Source organism: Macrosteles quadrilineatus, unplaced genomic scaffold (genome assembly GCF_028750875.1).
Source record: "Macrosteles quadrilineatus isolate MER2022 unplaced genomic scaffold, UCM_ALF_1.0 Scaffold_2__2_contigs__length_208266976, whole genome shotgun sequence".
Lineage (NCBI taxonomy): Eukaryota > Metazoa > Arthropoda > Insecta > Hemiptera > Cicadellidae > Macrosteles > Macrosteles quadrilineatus.
Window position 1 is genome coordinate 163,749,210 of NW_026542595.1, and position 19,998 is coordinate 163,769,207.

Sequence of the window (19,998 nt, forward strand, 5' to 3'; positions counted from 1 at the left end):
TTTATGTATTTTTCAATCTAAAAAATAATAGTTGTGACAAATAAATAAAAGGTTAAAATACCTGCTTGTCGCCTTGTGGTCCAAAGTATTGTCCTAGTGGATTATGTACATTTCGGCGCGAGCGCCATCGTCTGATCCGTATAAGAACTGTTTACACTAAACTTCCCTGAAGAGGTGCGTAAAATATTCACAACACAAAACACACATAAAAACCGGTCGACCATTAATTAACATTTTTTAACTTTGCTACGCGTACACGGGCAGGATATGGAGGCGCGCCAGACGTGTGTCGAGACTCGACTGAAGACGGTAGTTGGTCGTGATCTGACCTTTGTCCTGGTGACGTAGCTAGTGCAGCATTGTTTCGGCTATTATTCATTTGTATTAAGGTTTCAAAAAGAATGTTGGATTGCAGGGTGTTTTTGTCGTTTAACAGGTTGTTTCAATTTTAGAGGCTCTGTAAATTTCGAACTGTTCCAATGCCGTCATTGTTCGGCCTTTTTGGCAAATATGTAAAGGCTGCAAATTTGTTGTTATATCAGTATAACTATGGTTACTGGCTACCAAATGGTCGGCGAAATTTGATTTTTGAACGATGGTTTTCTTGGGAAGATGTTCTTTAAACCTCTTTACAAAGGGCCTTCCAGTTTGGTCAATGTAAAACTTATCACAGTCATTACAGGTTATTTTATAAACTCCTGTTTTTTGACAAAAATCCTGTGGTGTATTTTTTACGGAAAGGAGATTTTGGAGTTTGTTAGATGTTTTGAAGGCTACAATTTTGCCATGCTTTTTCATCTGGTTTTTCAGTGTATGGGAGAGGTTCGGTCAATTGGTCCGGAAACACCACAGCAAAATATGAAGATAATAGTTGTGAGCCTAACTTGTGAAAGACTTGTTCATTTAAAAGCTACAAAGATGTCAACACAACTTTTACTAAGCAATAAACTTATTGCTAAAATACTTTTTTTATACACAAAACAATTTACTAAGCATTGAAGAGGAGGGCTGACAGATCAAGACCATCATCTAGATTTCCCGATCTAGCATTTGATTTATAAGTTATTTCTCAAACTATCTGGACCAGTTTGTCTGGTTTACGCCATTTGTCTCTTTTTGGCTATGATTTTATACAACTCAATCCCGGTCCTCTAATAAAGTCAGGATTAGGATCTGAAATCAAACTGCAAACAAATAATTTACAAAATGTACATAACTTTAATTTTTTATTTTATTTTTTGTTTTACTTTTTATTCTGTTCACGAGCAGTGAAAGTTCTGTTTCTGCCTTTGTTTTCTTTCCAGCTGGCTCTTCCTGAAATAAAAAAATCAGTTATGTGTTCTGATCTTAATTAAGTTTGTTTTAAAATGTCTTAGTTAAATGTTTAAGGTACCCATTGTTGTGGTTTGCCCCTGAGATGGCAAGATAAATATTGATAGTGTATTAGTTACCTTTTATTTTCGTCCCAGCTCAAAAAAGTTGTATAATATTTCAACCATGGTTTCAACGAGTTGGGTCATGAAGTTGAAACGATGGCTGTTGATACTATACAACTATTTTGAGCTGGGAGAAAAATTAAAGGTAATTAAACCACTATAAATAAATGTCTTAAGTATGAATTGAAATAAGTACTGGTAACCTTAAAATAGTTCAAATAAACAAAAAAAGCCGTAAACAAAAAACCACACTTGGGCAAAGGAGTAATTGAACTGTGCCGTATAAGTCTCTCCTTAATCAGCCATAATGAAGCCAAAACTAGGTTGGAACAAACTATTTCAGTCAACACACTACACTATATAAGTTGTATTAACAATTACAAGTATTAAAGTTTTAGGTTATATACCTCGCTTAGAACCTAACCATAATGGTAGTATCTAAAATAACATTTTCACATAAAAAAAAAAAAAAAAAAAAAACAGTGGTAATTAGGTGTAATTAACAGAAAAGATAAGTTTCAGACTATTTCAAAAATATTTTAAAACCCCCACTGATTTGGCTATTAGTTGTTACTGATCGCTATTTCTACAACTGTAATCTAAACACAAACTTATTTCTTACTTGTTCAACTTGTTGTCTCCTTCTCTTGAGTTTCTCCGAGATTATAGCCTCCATGGCTTTAGTCTTGCGGAACTGAGGGTCAGCTGGGTCTACATTGAAATGATGAGAGGAGAACAGAGCACTGAATCTGTCGTCTGCTACATTCACCTGAAATTATTTTTTTTATTCTGTGTTCTTGTTACAATGCATAAATCAAACCACTGTTAGATTTATTTCTTAGTTAAACTTTATAGGTAAGGAATGCAGTTGTTGCCTTCTGCCTGTTTTCTGAATGCTACATAAGGAGGCAGCATTCATACTGATGCTACTATACGCTATTTGTAAATAATTTTGTCAGAAACGTTCTAAAAATACCCATAATACCAGAGCACTCTATTATGGGTGTTTTTCATAACACACATAACTGTAATAGAACATACACATTCTTGTATATGCTTGGATTGCACGAAATCAATTCATGAATTTCATTATGAATTGAAGTTCTATGGTATGAATGTAGGAGTGTAATTGAACAGTTATTTTAACTATGAAAACTGAGTTTTATGTTAAATAAATCAAGCATGAAATATACTGTTGGTCAAGTCTCAAATATTATTTATAAATGTTCAAAGATTTTTAAGACGATTTTTGAGTTTTACAACACCGACACACCAGAATTAATATCTAAATATATAAAAGGCAAAGCCCTCACTGACACACTCACTCACTCACTCATCACTAATTCTCCCACTTCCCATTTACCTAGGACGCTGAAATTTGGTACACTGATTCTTTAGGCATTAAATAGGAAAACTAAGCTATTTTTATTCTGATCGGACTCTCGGGCTCCGCCCCAGTGGCTCTGGAGTTTCCCATGTTAACCTTATGAGTACTCATATTTAAATGGAATTAATGAATATTAACAGCTGTTTCAATTAAACAAGTTGGTTCTTTTCTATGATGTGCAATAGCATTTAAGTTACAAGGATTACCAACAGGGTGCAGCACTATTTTTTTAAATTTACGACTACAGCTAATTTGCAACCAAAAGGTGAGTGAGCGTAGCGAACGAGCTAACCTGAAGGCAAGTGAGCGCAGCGAACGAGCTCCAACCAATAGGTGAGTGAGCGTAGCGAACGAACTTCAACCAGGACGTAATTGAGCCATGCGAACGAGCTCACTTATTAAGTAAAACGGGGCAAAGCCCGTGGGTACAGCTAGTTTTAAATAAAAGGTGAGTGAAATTTGAACAGTGATTGTTGAATGAATGAAATGACAGCTTTGTTTGCTACTAACTAATGTAAAAGCCCAACGATTAGGGACAGCTCGGCTCAGCTTTGCACCATCAAACAGATTTTGATTTTTCTCAAGATCTAACTGGCAAATGTCTAAAATTACTAGGTGGTGATCACTATATCCAGTCAGCTTTAAGTAAGAGATTTAAACTTGTTAGTGACTCGTTCAAGGATTAGAGCAGTCTGACCTCATGGCTTTGATTTTAAGACCTCTTACCCATCCTCTGGCACATATGTTGACTGGGGTTTTTATTAATATTAAGTTTGTGGTGATCAATGCTGTGAATACACTCTATGTAATTAAAAAAAATTGCAATGGAAATTTTTTGGGTCTGACGCTGATATTATTTGTCCCAACTCCAGGGCAAAGACCAATGAAAGTTAACAAGGGATCTATGTTAATTAGAACACATAAATTAGTTTTGTTTTAAATCATATCTAGTAATATTATTTAATTTATTCATTTAAAACTAAAATTATGATTAGCAGAGATTTTAGCTCAGCAAGACTTTAAAGTGAACATTTTTGTTCAACAAAGAAAATTGTTCTTAATTTTTACCTTGAACTCATCTTTTTCTTCCAAGACTTCTTGGGGTTTCTTTTTCAGTTGTTTTCTCCTCTTCTTCTTCTTTCCATCACTTTCTTGCTCTTGAATTTTCTTTAAATTGAAATGACTCTTTTCCTTCTCTGTGTCATTCTCTTCCAGAAGCAATAATTCTAACTCAGCCTGAAAACCCACAAATGTTATACCTCATAATATTTTCTCATATTAATGGTAAAATAGGGTCTTCGGGATTTTATCCCCCTGGAATTTTACCCCCTGAGGAAAGCTGACGTAGTAACCTGAGTGCTCTAAAGTTTGTTCGAAGGCAGAATTTTACCCCCGCGAATTTGGGAGTCTAATGAAAATAGACAGAGCGTGATGAATTAGATTAGCAATAAAAACCGGAATTATACCCCCTATAACTAGCGTTTAGGCAACTCTAGATGGACTTTTACCCCGGGATTTTTAAACCCGAATTTTACCCCCTGTGCAAATATAGAAATTAGTGAGATTAATTTATTTCAATTTCATGATTTCAGTTTTTATTGAATGAATAGTAAACATTTTATTTTTTTGTAACCTATCTTAATAAATTTTTATGTAATCTCAACTAGGTAAACAGGTTTTGCTGTTTGATTTTGATCCCTAAAAGAAGAGATTCAGGATTCGACTTTTGGGACCAACTGTTAGATAATATATGTAAACATAATATATGTTAGATAATATATGTATGTAAACAAACTGAGTAACCCATTTAAATTATAAATGGGTTAACATTTCTTAAACTATTTGCTATACGACTGTGGAAAAACAATTTATTTAGAAGAAAATGAATTATTCTCATTAATTTTAATAATGGCCAGAGGGTAAAATTCCGTGGGTAAAAATGTAGGCCATATATTTTGAGCTGACTTCATAAAGGAGGTTAATTAATTCCGCTACCCTGTGAAATACACTTGCTGCAGCACACTTGCTTACTAAGCCAACATCCATTTGCCTTGTGGCTTTTACCAACATATTTCCTTGAACGTGTCAGATATATTCCCTTTGTAAATAACTATTTTTTTCGTGGGGGGGGGGAGCTTTGTGTTACAAAATTCAAGGTAGGTTTGCTGATACAAAGAGGGAAGGTAATGACATATTTTTTAAGTAAAGTTTTAATAGTTTGTTTGTTAGTATGACATAAACTGTTATCCAATCAATTATATATTATGAAGATAGCATGGAGTGTACTGTAACATATGAATACCTCAATAACCGTATTATGTAGAACAATCAGGAAGAGAAAAATTCTCCCAATAGGGAGGGGGGGGGGGGGCAAGGGCACAATTTATTATCCCTCAGGCCCTTAGCGTGTCACATGCAAATTATACATGGTAAAATAGCATAGAAATAATTTTCAAGCAAACCTGTGAAATTAATATACATTTCATACTTTTTTTTGTTTGGTCTCTTCCGTCTCCTCTTCATCGTAATTCTTTTTCTTCTTCTTTCCCCCTTTCTTAGCAGGCTGAATCTCTTCTTTGAAGTAAGGATCATTCATATCCACATCAGAGAGTAAGTCATCATCAGAGTAGAGATCACTCTCGCTATCCTCTTCCTGTAAAAACAATAATAATGACACCTCAGTGTAAAAGAAAATGGTTGAAAATTCTCACTCTTTAAGCCTCAAGGACTTAACACAAACAACCCTTCACAACAGCATCCCACAAAAAAACTGTACCTGATAGCTTTTACAACCTAGGCAGCTAGGCCATTGGGTTTACCAGTCTTGTTAGTTGTAGAGCAGCGGTTCCCAAACTATAGTTCCGGCCCAATAGTGTATGGCACTGGCAAGAGCTGATTGGGTAGGTCACGAAAAGAATAAAATATAAAACGTATTATTTATTCGTACCCAAAAATTATAAAAAAAATCACTCTCTTAACAGTTGAGTGATAATCAGAATGAACTGAGACAAGGTTTGTTAGGTTCTAGGCCAATACACAAAAGCCACATCAAAATGTTAACTATTGCCTGAGTAGTTACCATTTTGATTTGTTTCTCAATAGACCCTTTATATAATAATACCAGCAGAGTGCAGTTATACTCAAGCTTTGTGTTGTCAATGGGGGAGGACACAATTTGATAAAATTTGTTTCTTTAAATTTACGGTATACTATAGCATTACACATCTACCATAGTCATAGTGCTCTACCACTTCACCTAACAATAGAGAAAAATTAATTATTAAAAATTCACAAAATATCACAAATTAAATTATTCATGAAATTAAAAACATAACAACTGTAAACAATCCTACTTTGACAGTTCTTACTGCGTATCACAGCTTTTTGTTGTTGCTCAGTTCAAATTAGTTGTTTTCATAAATGCAAAAAAAAAATAGTGCTGTAGCCTGCTGGTATATCTTATAACTTTTTATTTAATGCTTTTGCATATCATAGAATCAACTTTTGTAGTTGAAACAGCTGACAAAATTCTTTAATTCCCTTTAAATATGAACGAGGTGTTAGCCCGTCCTACATACGGGAGTAGTCAGTTAAAACGGTGTAGGCCTATAATTCAGAACAGCTAGTTTACACGTATAAAGACAAATTTTATTGCAGCCTACAGTAGAAAGAGTAATTATCAATTGAGAAGTGTATAGGCCTAGTCAATGATATCACCTTCCATGGCATACCTACCTCTTCCATAATCAATATCACCACAATACAATTACTCATACTATACACAATTTCCAGTAGGTCTGAATTGAAACTCCCTAATATAAAACGAAAACATCCAATAAAATTCACAGTACACATAACTATAACGTTGGTGTCCTGACATCATTAAACGAATCGTCCACACACATCCTTTACCAGTATGTCAATTTCACAGCATCAATTGCTAAATAAATAAGTGTAAACAAAGAAAAGTAAACACAACAACATATTAGTTTATTTTTTAAACAGCTGAGTCATAAATAATATTCATTTGAACAATTTGGTCACATGTTGAAGGAATTTAAAAAGTAAAAACGCTGGTAATTAATTGTAATTACCAACGTAACGTAAACGTAACGTAACGTAATTAATTTTCTATGTTTATTATCCATTCCGTTATCAGTTCCAATATCCTTGATAATTAAACCACCCTCATTGAATCAATGTACATCGTAATTTCCCATATTCATTTATTTAAACTATAAAATATTCAGCGCCTCCAATAACCACAACTAAACACACGCCAAACAACTTTTTTAGATTTCATAAAAGGACGGTTAGTCTAATTGCAGTATCCTAGGTCAATGATGACGTTGTGTTCAATCTATGTCATTCATTTGTGTATATCTTTGGATAACACCCGTCTGAGGTTGTGGTGGTAATTTAAAATCGTATTCCTGAGGATTCTTGATCTCCATCTTTATGACATCAATATTTCCGGGCCTAATCCAAACAAAGTTCAAGCATTCAAAAACATTGATTGTAAACAAAAAGCTGCCAAGATGAATTAAAACATGTAAAAATTGTGATTTTCCTACCCTTTCCAAAAAAGTTGTGGAGTAAAATAATTTGCATATCTTTTTTTAAACTCGTGTACAGAGCCTCGACTTGTACTCATCAATGGTGTTACTTATCTCGGTGGTCTACTAATCTTACTTATTTCCTATAATCAATGACAAAATAAGAGTAAATAAAATAACCTCATAGTTCCATAGTTTATATTTAACCAGCTGTTAGTTAAAACATATCATATTGCTCTACAACAAATCGAAGATTACAAACATTGCTTTAAAAAATAATTTGAACATCCTAGTATTTTACTATGTATATTAAATTAATCTGTCATCCTCTTACAGAAGAATTGAACGTATCAATGATTAGCATTACACATAGTATAAATAAGTCAACCCTAAGTATGTCTTTACATTTTTATCCAAATGCTGAATTTGTGACACAAAAGTTGAATGTGTACAGCTGTTTTGAAGCAAATTATTTTATACCAAAAGCTAGTTTAGAATCCTAGCGTCGGCTGCTAGACTTTTTAAAAATTAAAACTTAATTTATAAAAAACTGGGACCCTAAACTAAAATTATGGCTTCGACATTCCCTAGTTCTCAAAATTATCTTTCTTTCAACACAAAAATCATGAAAATCCGTCGAGTGGTTGATTCAGAATCGTGAAATAAAAAAACACTGTTTCGTTTTAATATTATAGATACTCATAAGGTTAACATGGGGAACTACAGAGCCACTGGGGCGGAGCCCGAAAGGATTTTTGAGATAAGAATATGCCTATATGTTAACCGGGAATGTGAGCTATCATCATGCCAAATTTCAAGCCAATCCGTCCAGTAGTTAATGTGTGATTGAACTTCAAACAAACAAACAAATAAACAAACAGACAAACTTTTACATTTATAATAATAATATTATTAAATTAAATTAAAATTCTGATATTTAATCTTACTATAAAGTAAGATTCGTAAAATGATAATAATTAAAATAGTAAAAATAAATATTAGTAATATTATACAAAGGGTGGGTTGATTCAATATGATGGTGGGCCGCCCAAACTAAAAGTTTGGTTACCGCTGGTATAGTGTAACCAGGTTCGGTCACGTCAGGTCAGGTGTGCACCTAATGAGGAGTTGATCTATATGTGGCAGAGTTTTGAGTTTGTAAATAAACAAATGCTAGTTCAAATCACCTTGTTCTTTTCTTTCTGTTTCAACTTTTCTTCCCTCTTCTGTTTCTTCTTTTTTTTACGTTTGTCTAGCATTTCTTCAAACGGTGTTTGAGGTGCGTTTAGTTTCTCTTTAACCGACTTCTCCGCTTTTTCTTTCAACCCAATACCCCATGTTATTTCCAAGTCGACATCCCTATTTTTCTTCTTCTCCTCTTCTTCTTCAATTGAAGCCAGCAAAGATTTGTATTTGGCAATTTTGTCTTCCTCTTTTATATTTTTATCGTCCTCTGATTCATCCTCACTAGATTCATCTGTAAATTAAATTTCCAATGTAATTCTAAATCTTATCTAAATGGAAAATTTAAACTATTTCACAAAACGGTTAGGAAGGTTTTTTGCATTAGTTTTGTAGGCTAAATTTTAAATCTCTTTGACATGTTTTTATTGTTGGAAGTGAAATAAAATCCAATGTGTTTATTTGCCATAAAAACATCTTATGTAAAAAAGTCATTGTAAACTCCATACTACATAGAAAATATTTTATTTATTATTTGAGTGCACCCTATAACACATTTTCATATTATAAAGGATATATCAAGCAAACATTGGGCTACGAAGTCTTAACAATCCCTGGTTAACGAGGTTCAATAATCTTCTAAAATGTTTAACAGTTTCGAAACACTAACCCTTGTCTGCTAGTTCTTCGTCCTCTCCAGATGATGAGGCTAGATAGGCTTGCAGGTCAACGTCATCAACCTTGTCCGCGTTCCTCTGAATTTTCCTGGTGAACTCCTGACGGCTTGGGTCAGTCTCGTCCCAGGTCAGTTCCACCTTGCCCTGCTGCAGCGCCGTGTTGGTGAAGATACGAGGCTCATACTTGGCTGGGTCTGGCATACTGGTGCAAACCTCGTGTGGTTCCTGTCGACAACAAAATAAATTGTATCACAGTGTAGGCCCTGTTTGCTGACACATCGGCTTTTTAATTCTTAACTAATAGTTTATAAACCCCCCTTATATTTAAGTCTTGACTAATATAAAATTCTGTGATGGGATTACTTCAAAACTAGATTTTTTTTAGAATAATTATTTGTAGGGTAGTAATTTGACTAGCTGAAATGGCCCTTAAAAACTATGATGACTATGACTAAAAAACTCAGAAAAACTTGATTCCGAGTCCGCTTTCTTGGTTTGGCCAGACAAAAAAACATACATTAAAGTTAGGAAATAATACATTGAACTCTACTTCAAGAATGAGAGGATTTAGACTCACTAGTGTGTTTAGATTTCTCTTGCAATGCCAGTTTTCACAACTGGTTACAATCCAGACAAATCACTTTTAGTCCTGTAAAGATAAGATACCAATACTAGTCCAAGGTAGGGACAAACCTGATCAAACGTTTCATCCTGTGGCACAAATCGAAGATCTAACTTAGTTGCACTACTTTCATATTCAAGTCCATCACACTCTGTGTACACTTTGTTGGCTGTCTCTACGGAATCAAACTCAACAACTGCATAGTAATACTTTAATCTGTTCATCTGATATTGCCGCAGCCTCTCTGTGTGATATTTCTTTCCTTCCTTGCTCTGAAACAAGAAAGAATTGTGATACCTGTAACATTGTGACAAGCTTTAGGAACAAAATATCTAGTTAAATTGCAAAACTTTGGTGTGTTGCTAGCCTAGTGGTTAATGGCTCGGATTTTGGTACGGGAGAAAAGGGGTCAAATCCCAGCACAACTAAAAACAAAAATAGGTATTGGACCACTCTCCCTTAAAAGCGCTTGAAATAATTCTTGAACTTAAATTTAAAATGCCACTAGCGTAAAACATAAAAAACCTAAAAAATTGTTGACCAATTAATATTTTTTTTTTAACTAACATTACTTTTCTTGTGTTTTGATGAATAAATGTGTGATGTTACCTCTTCATCTAGATCTGCGTCATCTTCATGTTTTAAATTTACCAACTCTATCGGCCCTCTTTCCTCCTCTTCTTTCATACGTTCCAGTCCAAATTGTGAAGGGTATATCTATAAAAATAAAATGTTTAGGCCTAGATGATGAAGTAGAAATCTTAATGGACAACCTAGTTGAATGAGACGTTTTACAAAATATGCTGATATAAAAATGCTATACACCATCACTATCTAATGCTTATTTGGATTGTAAACCAAAGACAACACTCAACTCAGCAGATTAAACTCGTCTTTTAAAACTAGATTTAATTAAAATTCAAAATATTATTATTACTAGTGGCCTGTAGGGGCCATAGCCCCTAATTTAGACACAATTGTCTATATGAAGGCAACTCCCCATTTCGCGGTAGTAAGTCAGAAATGTATCTATGAATTTGTCCCTGAATTTTAAAACAGGAAGGCCCATTTCCCTGGAATCTCTTTTTGTGTAGCGGAAAGCGACGTAAAAGCCATTGCACTGTTGTATTGCCTTATGTTTCTTATGAAGTTAGAATCATGTAAAAACATGACTTTAAGTTTGTAATTTAATTGTGGTTGTGGCATGTTAATGAGTCCATAGTGGCAACATGCGTCAAAATGTCCATTTGTGGCCTCCTCTGCGAAGTGAAATGCGCCACAATGCATGCAAGTGCTAAGAGGACCTAGATTGTGAGAAACAACACTCATCTCCTTTTCCAGCGTTCTTCTGAAGGCAGGTTATAAACCAGCTTGTGGATTTTCATATTTAGGCCTTTTACATGACGTTCTCTTTCAGCATTTCTTGTGTTAGTTGAATTCCTGGATACTCTTCCACGTCTTGCAGTTCTTCCCCTACCCAGTCTAGTTACTTCACTCATCATAAAAACGGAAAACCAAAAAATTAAACGAATACATTTCATTTTGAAACATTATTTAACAACATTGATTTTCGGAATAAATGTAAACATTACAAATAAATAAGCAACAGCTGATTAGAATGCAGACGTTTTTCAGTCCCCATGCTTTTCTTATGGTGGATATTTTACGTTACAGTAGACCCCCTCTTAACCGACCTCGTATTAACCGATAATCGGATTATCCGCCTTCGATCGTAAAATAATACAGTTTGTTTTAACCGACCTTGCTTTGAGAGCAGCTCGGTTTAACCGCCGCCTTCTAGGAATCTCGGCATTTCCGCTCCCACGCTGGGCGATGAGAACTGAACCATACGCTTATCTCCACAGGATATGACTAACAATAAGTTATTTTGTGTTGATCACAAAAGATATAGCATAGCCTATTGTCAGTTTGTCATCATCGTTCGAAGCTCGAGCACATCTGATCTGATTTGTTATCTGTGCGGCAAACTTATAACATCATAAACTGCGTTACGATTTTGAGAAATGATTATATTATCGCCGGAGTAAACAAACAATGCAACTTGTAGGGAAGGGGAGTTAACAACTCCAAGGTCAAGATAGTTTTTGTGCTTGAGCCTCCAGTGAGAGGCTATAAATAAACGTCGTGTCTTGTAACAAAATGGACGCTTGTATCTTTAATGTCGACAAAAGGTTCTGTACTGTATTACGATGTGTTTGGAAAGCATCAATTAATACATTACAGTACTAATGATATTAAAATAGGAATTTTATTGACTCTTTCTTAGAAGTATTATAATATATTCCACTGAAAGTAGGCCTATTTGACTTAACCGTGCTTTGTGTTTATTTGTGACGTTTCTATCAATATGAAAAAGGAGATAAGAGTAGTTTATTTGATAAATAATGCAAGTATGATTTCAAAATAATGATTATATAATTCCAAATGAATAGCACTTCATTATGTTATGATTTTAGGGATTGCCCGTTTTATCCGACCTTTTGAGCTATCCGACCTAGGTCCGGTCCCATTAGGGTCGGTTAAGAGGGGGTCTACTGTATATCTCGTTTTCTGGTAACTTTATGGGAATTCTGCTATTTTTCCCGAGTCCCTGGGGTCAATGCCTTTAACTTAAGACCCCTCCCACCTTTCTGCGACTTACCAGACGTCAACAATTTTCTGGTAAAAATTTTGTCTTACAGAATTATATGTAAGGATTTTACATATTTCTTTTTAAATATAAAAAATATTCATAAATATTTCTTAGAATTCTATAGGCCTATATCAATAAGCAAGCATGTTTCTTGAAAACTTGTTTCTCAGCTTGTGTGAATCGCAGGGAAAATCTGTGCGTACTGTTAGAAAGATATTTTCCAGTACAGTGGACTCCCTCTTATCAGGACACCTTTTGACCGGACTAGATCGGCAGGAAGTGGACGGTAATGAAACGACTGTTTTTGTGGGAAAGATTTGAGAACAGTGATTGCGTGTCTAAATACAATGCTCTCCTAATTTTAAGTCAAATACTATATAGAGTACATGCATTTAAACGGTCCGTTTTAATGAGATTTTGGGGACGTCGGTTTAACCGGAAAAACCGTTATCCAGACTGGCCTTGGTCCCGAGGAGTCCGTATAAGAGGGAGTCTACTCTGTATGTGCCCTTTTGTTATATCCTTTAATAAATTAAAATAGGCCTAGGCTCAAAAATAAGCACAAAAATAAAAATGAATTTAATTTTTATTTTTTATTAACATGGAACTTATGGGTTGCAATTCTGGTGATAAAATAACAACAAGACAAACAGAAGAAATTCCAATCATATGTTTTATTTACATCGTGGGGTGGAAATAGAGAAGTCTGTATCCAATAGTCAATGATATTACATATTTTTTGTTGAGTTTTCGACCACTGGACGACCTCTGGTCATTTTTATTTTATTCCTACATTACCTGCAACTGCAACTCAGTTTACCCAATCAGCCTAATTAAATCACAAAATAATTTAAATGTACCACATACCTCACCACAACAGAACAATGAGAAGCCAGCACGTCATGTGATTGCCTTTCCCCAAGATAGCTGATGAAGACACCTGGGTATTGAAATATCCTAATCGCTGGATTCCTTACGTGTTGCCAACTCTAATCCACTTTTACTATGCACAACCGCTTAACTTTTACCAACTTTTTTACAATAAAGCTAGATAAACAACGACCAACTTACAGTAACTGACTTGATGACTCCATTCTGAGGTAGGAAGGAGTTTAACAACACCATAAGGTCTACAGCTCTGATCCTGTCCCAGTCCATGTGTAACACAGCCAAGCGTGAAGTAGCATCTTCGGTCAGCTCAGCATCTCGGTCCAGCTCTCCCCATCCATGCTCCACCTCCGACTCTGACTCAGCTGTTTACATTACACAAACATCGCATATTTTCTCCTGCTGAACCTATATTATTTTGTCCTGGTCTCCCGTTAAGGGACCTCTCTATAAACTTTGAGGTTTTGTAGGTTCCGTTGTTTTCAGTATTTAAAACGGAGATTACAGACTCTAACTATAACTATATGTGTACACACATATTTAATACAACCTTGACAAATTATCTATATATTTAATACGCTAGGCATATTTTTGTCATAATTGTTTTGGAGTGGTGGTGCTACCAATCACCATGTTCAAGGTGTCATTAGAAAGGTCTTAGCATGTAGTTTTGCCATCAAACAAAAAAAAACTTTGGAATTCCATCAGGGCTCTGCCCCAGTGGCCTTCAAAGTTCCCTGTTATTCTTAGGGAGAAAATGTTTGTTTATATTTGAACAGATGAATACTTTGAAATTGACACTAATATTTGAAACAGATGGTTATACTAAAATTTTGCACAAAATCAAAACATAACCAAAAAAACGTTCGACATAATGGAGACTATAAGACGTTGATCAGGACGGCCAATAGAAGGAGGCCGACGCAAATGAAATACAAATAATACTATTGTCGTTGATAACCGAATACAGTAAGCACCCTTCCGTGCTGGGTTTAAGTGTGCTCTCCAAACAGTCGCCAGAAGATTTCACATACAATTTAGGACTGTTGGATAATTGCTGCATAAGCTGTTGATTTTGGAAGACAAGGAGGAGGGTAGGACTAATTTGAAAACAGAAGAGAGGAGATATTAGAAGAGTGGCAAATGCGTTGGGAGCAGAGTATTCTATGTTAACGTTTTAAAGGTAAACGTTCGTATTTATACCTAACATCAGAAAGAGACTGAAACAAGATTGGGAGATGGGCCATTATAAAACACAGTTTGTCAGAGAACATTGAAAATTTCAAGGCGATTTTGTGAAGATTTCACCAGGTGGAAGAGGAAGTTTGTAGATGTGGAGAAATAAAAACCATGAGTCACGTATTTATAAATTGCTCACTTCAGGAGACAAATAGGTGAGAACAGGAATATGTATTGGATAAGATAGGCCTAGAGATGAGAAAATAAACCATGATGAGTGTCAAGGAAGCAATTGAGACGTTTAGAAAAGTAGCTAGGGAAATAGGAAAATACAAAGGATACATACAGGCATTAAAATTTAAAAAAAGAAACAAACAAAAACTAAGAAAGAATAGGTATGAAAACTTGCCCATGAAGGGAGAGGAAAGGTTAGAGCGAATCTCAATGATCCCTACCGCTCAGGGGCGGTATGGGAAGGGAGTCGTGCTGGCTTTTGGACACACAGTGTGTCTGGAAACCCAATGCAGCTATGAGTAAGGCTATTTTGGTAGAAAACACTATTTACAATAAATGTTGATTATATTGATCTATTATGTACATCTTTAGTATTTCCATAATCTTTGAGTTGAATATTTTTAAGTCATCAGAAATTATGACTGTTATTCGTTTTAAAATAACGCCTGTAATACTTAGAAATTGCTCGAATTCGAGCAACAGGAACACTAGTTACTAATAAATTCTTTAAGACACTTGTACTTACATTCAGAGCTCTCTTCCTCAGACGAGCTGTCAGACATAAGAGCTCCAACTCCTCTAGCATAGTCAATATGAGGGTCTCGAAGTTTTAGTTTTATTTCATCTGTCATGCGAGCCTTCTCCAACTTGTCTGTTTCAAGTTCTGCTTCTTGGTTCTTGGATTTGTCCTTATTCTTGTTGTGAGGTTTTTTTTCTACTTCATTTCTATTTTCAGCATCTAAGTTATTTGAGGACTCATTTGAATTACTTGAACCCTGAGCCGGTGACACGCTCCATTTATTTGATTTGTATAGCTTTGTTGTTCTAATTTTTTTCTCATTTTCGGAAGTTATATCATTAATTTGGGATTCTACAGTTTCTTCATTGCTTTTATCTTCATCACTGTCATCCTCCTCATCGGTTGATTCATCATCACTCATAACATCATAATATTTTCTATAATTTTCCTGAGATGACTGATTTACTGGTCTTCCACGTTTATCAACAGAATATTTGACTTGAAAACGCTTGTCGGTAAATAATGATTGAAATCTTTTATCAATTTTTACCTTCCTTATTGACTTTGGAGTAGCCCGAAAACGTGGGTCAGATGAAATATGTGAGAACCTCTCGTCTTTGATTTCTTCCATTGAAATAGTTTATTATCTGTAAGTATAAGTGACATAAGGAATAAAAAAGATATACAGTGGAACATGGGTATTTGTTTACTTTAGGGGCTTCTAACGAATTTTGAAAAAAATAGTTTTATCTCATTATTTGGCCTAATTTGAACACTTTTTACATTTGGCACTTTTGGGGCAAACACCTAATTCACCCTGAAAATCGCGTTTGAAAATTGCCAAAAAGTGCAAAAAAATCGGCGTTTTTTTAACACTTTTAATGTGTTTTACTATTACTTTAGGACATTTTAAACACTTTTCCCAAATGTAATATAATCTAACCTAACTTAACTTAACCTAACCTAACATAACCTAACCTAACCTTGGTTTAACAAAAAATCCGTAATTTTCGGCATAGGCTATTCCTAACCTAAGCATAGGTTAGGTCGTGTTAGGTTAGGCTAGGGTTAGGTTAAGCCACACTATATTATATATTTAGCTTGGTAAATACACTCATCTACAAAACTAAATATAATCTAACCTAACCTAACTCGACCTAACCCATGCTTAGGTAAGCAATTTGCCAAAAATTACGAATTTTTTTAACAAGGTTAAGGTTAAGTTAGGTTAGGTTAGGTAATGTTAGGTTAGGTTAGTTAATGATAGGTTAGGTTATGTTTGGTTAGGTTAGGTTAAGCTAGGTTATGTTACATTAGGTTAGGTTAAGTTAGGTTAGGTTAGGTAATGTTAGGTTAGGTTAGGTAATGTTAGGTTAGGTTATGTTTGGTTTGGTTAGGTTAAGTTAGGTTATGTTTGGTTAAGTTATATTATAGGTAAGTTATTTAGTTAAGCAGAGGAGTGGGCCGGGCATTTTCGGCACTGCAATTTTTTATGATTTTTCAAATCTGATTTTTTTTTTTACGGCAGTGTCCAAAAAAGTGCTAGAGGGTGTTTCAAATGTCCTAAATAATAGTAAAAACACATTAAAAGTATAAAAAAATGAAGATTTTTTCAGTTTTTGTGATTTTCAAACACGATTTTCTGGGTGAAATAGGTGTTTGCCCCAAAAGTGCCAAATGTAAAAAGTGTTCAAAATAGGCCAAATAATGAGATAAAACTATTTTTTTCAAAATTCTTTAGAAGCCCCTAAAGTAAACAAATACCGAATCGGTAAATCAAGGTTCTACTGCATTCTTACTTAGGAAGCTGAATTAAATTGATCATTTATTGAGAAATTAACAAACCTGATTGTACCTAGGGCAATAGTGGAATTTAAGGTTGATATGAATGCAGGATGGGTATAATAAAGAGAGTTTCTTTATGGCTACAGCCATGGACAATTTTACAGCCCGGCTCAGTGGACAAAAGCCGGCTCAAGGCACGGCAAACCCTAGGTCCACATTAACTTATCCACTGACTTTTAACTTAACGTATAGGCCTACTGCGCCAACCCCAGAGCAATAAATAAAAGGGCTGCACTTTACTTTACATCCTACACTAATTTGAATCAAAATATCGATCATTCGATTGTTTCATTCAATATAAGTTATCGTTTGGTTGGTTAGGTTAGATTAACCTTACCTAACTAACCAAACGATATAACTTATCGAGTAATCAATATATCGATCGATATTTTCATTCGAATGAGTGTAGGACGTAAAGTGCAGCCTATAAAAGCTCAATAAATATAATAGGCTAGCCTATCACTAATGACAACTGTAAAGGGCATCCCGACTGAGAAACACAGTAGCCAATGTTTCTAGTCCTACAATAACTTAAATAAATGGGCTAGGCCTATAAGAACTGCACAAGTAGACCTATTTTCATATAGCCTATAACCGAACAATAAGTCAGAATAAGTTATACAGTACCTCTTACCTCTTCAAAATATGTGTAGATTTTTTTCTAGTCTGAACTAATATTTCTTCACTTTTGTCATTCATAAGATAACCACAATGAGGAATCGAATAACTGTAAGCATTTAAGTTTGAATTTCAATCATTCATTCGGTTCCAACCAAAATCCAAATCCAATATTCCATCCACGTTAGGTTAGGTTATGTTATGTTATGGCAGGAACATGGCAAACAAACATAACCTCAAATTATTAACCAAAACAAAGTCTTCTTCTTCTTCTATTCTTTTTTGCTTAAAAAATGGCTTCTTTAAACTTCCATGTGGCCACACTGTTTCAGCTCATAACACTATTAATTATTGTACCATGAATATATTGTCCTGACATTCTTGAAATGTTAAGTTAGGTGCTTGTTGAGTATATATAAAATTAGGTTAATCACTTTTAGTTGGTGTGGTTAGAGGTTTTGCTCGTTGAATGGATTGTTTGAATGAATGATTGGTTGAATGGAAAGTATTTGAAGTCCAAGTTACATATCTTAAAGATTGTTTTCTATTTCTTTTGAAAATTAAATGTGTAAACCCCTGGACCTCAAAATTAATAAATCCAAAACCTTGAATGACAACTTTGCCACCACAAACAAACAACCTGAACTATCAACCGAAGAAGCATTGGATAACATCAACTCATACAACTTTCCTGGGCATAATATATTATAGATCAACACCTGACTTGGAATAATCACCTAGAAAAACTTGGGAAAAAATGATCATCATCACTTTTTGCCATACGGATGCTCTCCATAACAGTCAAAAACACTTAAAAAATAGCTTACTTACGCACTCTTCGAATCTCACTTGCACTTTTGAATAGTAGCCAGGGGACAGCAGCGGATTTATCTACATAATCAAAATTCTTAAGAAAAATGGCGCTAAGAACGTTAAGAATCATAGAAATTCTATAACCACAAGAGCGTTGTAAGCCATACTTCGTCAAAAAAAATCATTACCGTGCCAAACCTTTACATACATCCTTGAAGTTGTAAACCTCCTAAAACTAAACCCCCCCAAGCTTAGGGAAAACGAAGACAAATGTAACTTAAGAAACACAAAAATAAACTTCCGATATCCAACAACACAGATTATGAAAACCAGCAAAATACCCCATATCATGGGTACAAACATTTTAAATGCACTCCCAGAACATATAAAGCGAATGCAATCTCCAAAAACCTTTTTTAAAACACTCAAAGAATATAATAGTCCGAAAACAATTTTACAAATTAGATAAGTTCTTCGAAGAGCACACTGCTCGCCATAAGGATAGGTCCCAAAATGAACCTACATTACACCATACACACCTTAATACCTGCTGCGACGTCGTTGACCAGAATTTCTGGATAGACTGTGTCAAGGATAAACTAAGAATAATATTTACACTATTTACAATAATTTAAGCAAGATGGCGTTGAGCCTATACTCTGTGGAACTATATAGATTAAACATGTGGAACGCATCAAAATATTCGTCAACTGAGTACAATGGTCGGTTGACTAGCCAGGCTTTAAATTTTTCATTTCATTTCATTCATTTCATTTCATTTCATTTTATTTCATTTCATTCATTGTACATCTTCAGAGCCGTAATGCGAAAAAAGCTTTGCGTTTTGGACAGCCTGAGCCTGCAGTAAGGTATGTGGAGCTGGTCTCTGTTACGAAGGTTGTAGGAGTGGTGGAATTCCCTTGTTGCGAGCTGGTGCGTAAGTTATCCCTCACATGACATAGGCCAAGCAGTGCATACTGGCTGAAGATAGTAAGGATGTTTAGGCTTCTAAAGATAGGCTTACAGTAATCACTGTAAATCTTCAATCCAATGATCCGAACTGCCTATTTTGAAGGAAATATCCTTCACACCTTGCAGCGAGTCCCCAAAGCAGGAGTCCATAGGAGAGGTGGGAATAAAACAACCCATGAAAGACAGTGTGGTGCCACTAAACTGTCTAACACAATAACCATGTGTTCTGTATTTACTTTAATCATTTGTTTATTTTTTTGTTATCCTAGCAACCTAGATAACAACAGTTTTTCTGATTTGAATCTAGTGGATTACACTACTTAACTATTCTCTGTAAATTAAATGACCTTTTACTAGAACGATTTGTTTTAGTGCGTCTATCCGCTAGAAATGGTGACCCCGACTAACAAGTAAAT

The 19,998-nt window shown here is 34.8% G+C and overlaps 1 protein-coding gene across 2 annotated transcripts; it reads right to left on the bottom strand.

The window, feature by feature from the left end:
• Positions 1 to 1,195: 1,195 nt before the first annotated feature.
• Positions 1,196 to 18,005, bottom strand: LOC128987827 (ESF1 homolog). 2 transcript variants are annotated; one of them, XM_054408862.1, is made up of 11 exons: positions 17,814 to 18,005; positions 15,341 to 15,981; positions 13,585 to 13,766; positions 10,470 to 10,577; positions 9,932 to 10,132; positions 9,232 to 9,463; positions 8,567 to 8,856; positions 5,312 to 5,476; positions 3,892 to 4,059; positions 2,059 to 2,205; positions 1,196 to 1,314 (listed from the first exon to the last, which is right to left on the bottom strand). In XM_054408862.1, the coding sequence occupies exons 2-11, from the start codon at positions 15,963 to 15,965 to the stop codon at positions 1,219 to 1,221; spliced, it is 2,214 nt and encodes a 737-aa protein (XP_054264837.1). In that variant the 5' UTR covers positions 15,966 to 15,981; positions 17,814 to 18,005; the 3' UTR covers positions 1,196 to 1,218. The 2 variants fall into 2 exon arrangements, with proteins under 2 accessions (XP_054264837.1, XP_054264838.1); XM_054408863.1 differs by having other exon boundaries at positions 17,807 to 18,005.
• Between the last annotated feature and the right edge of the window lie 1,993 nt (positions 18,006 to 19,998).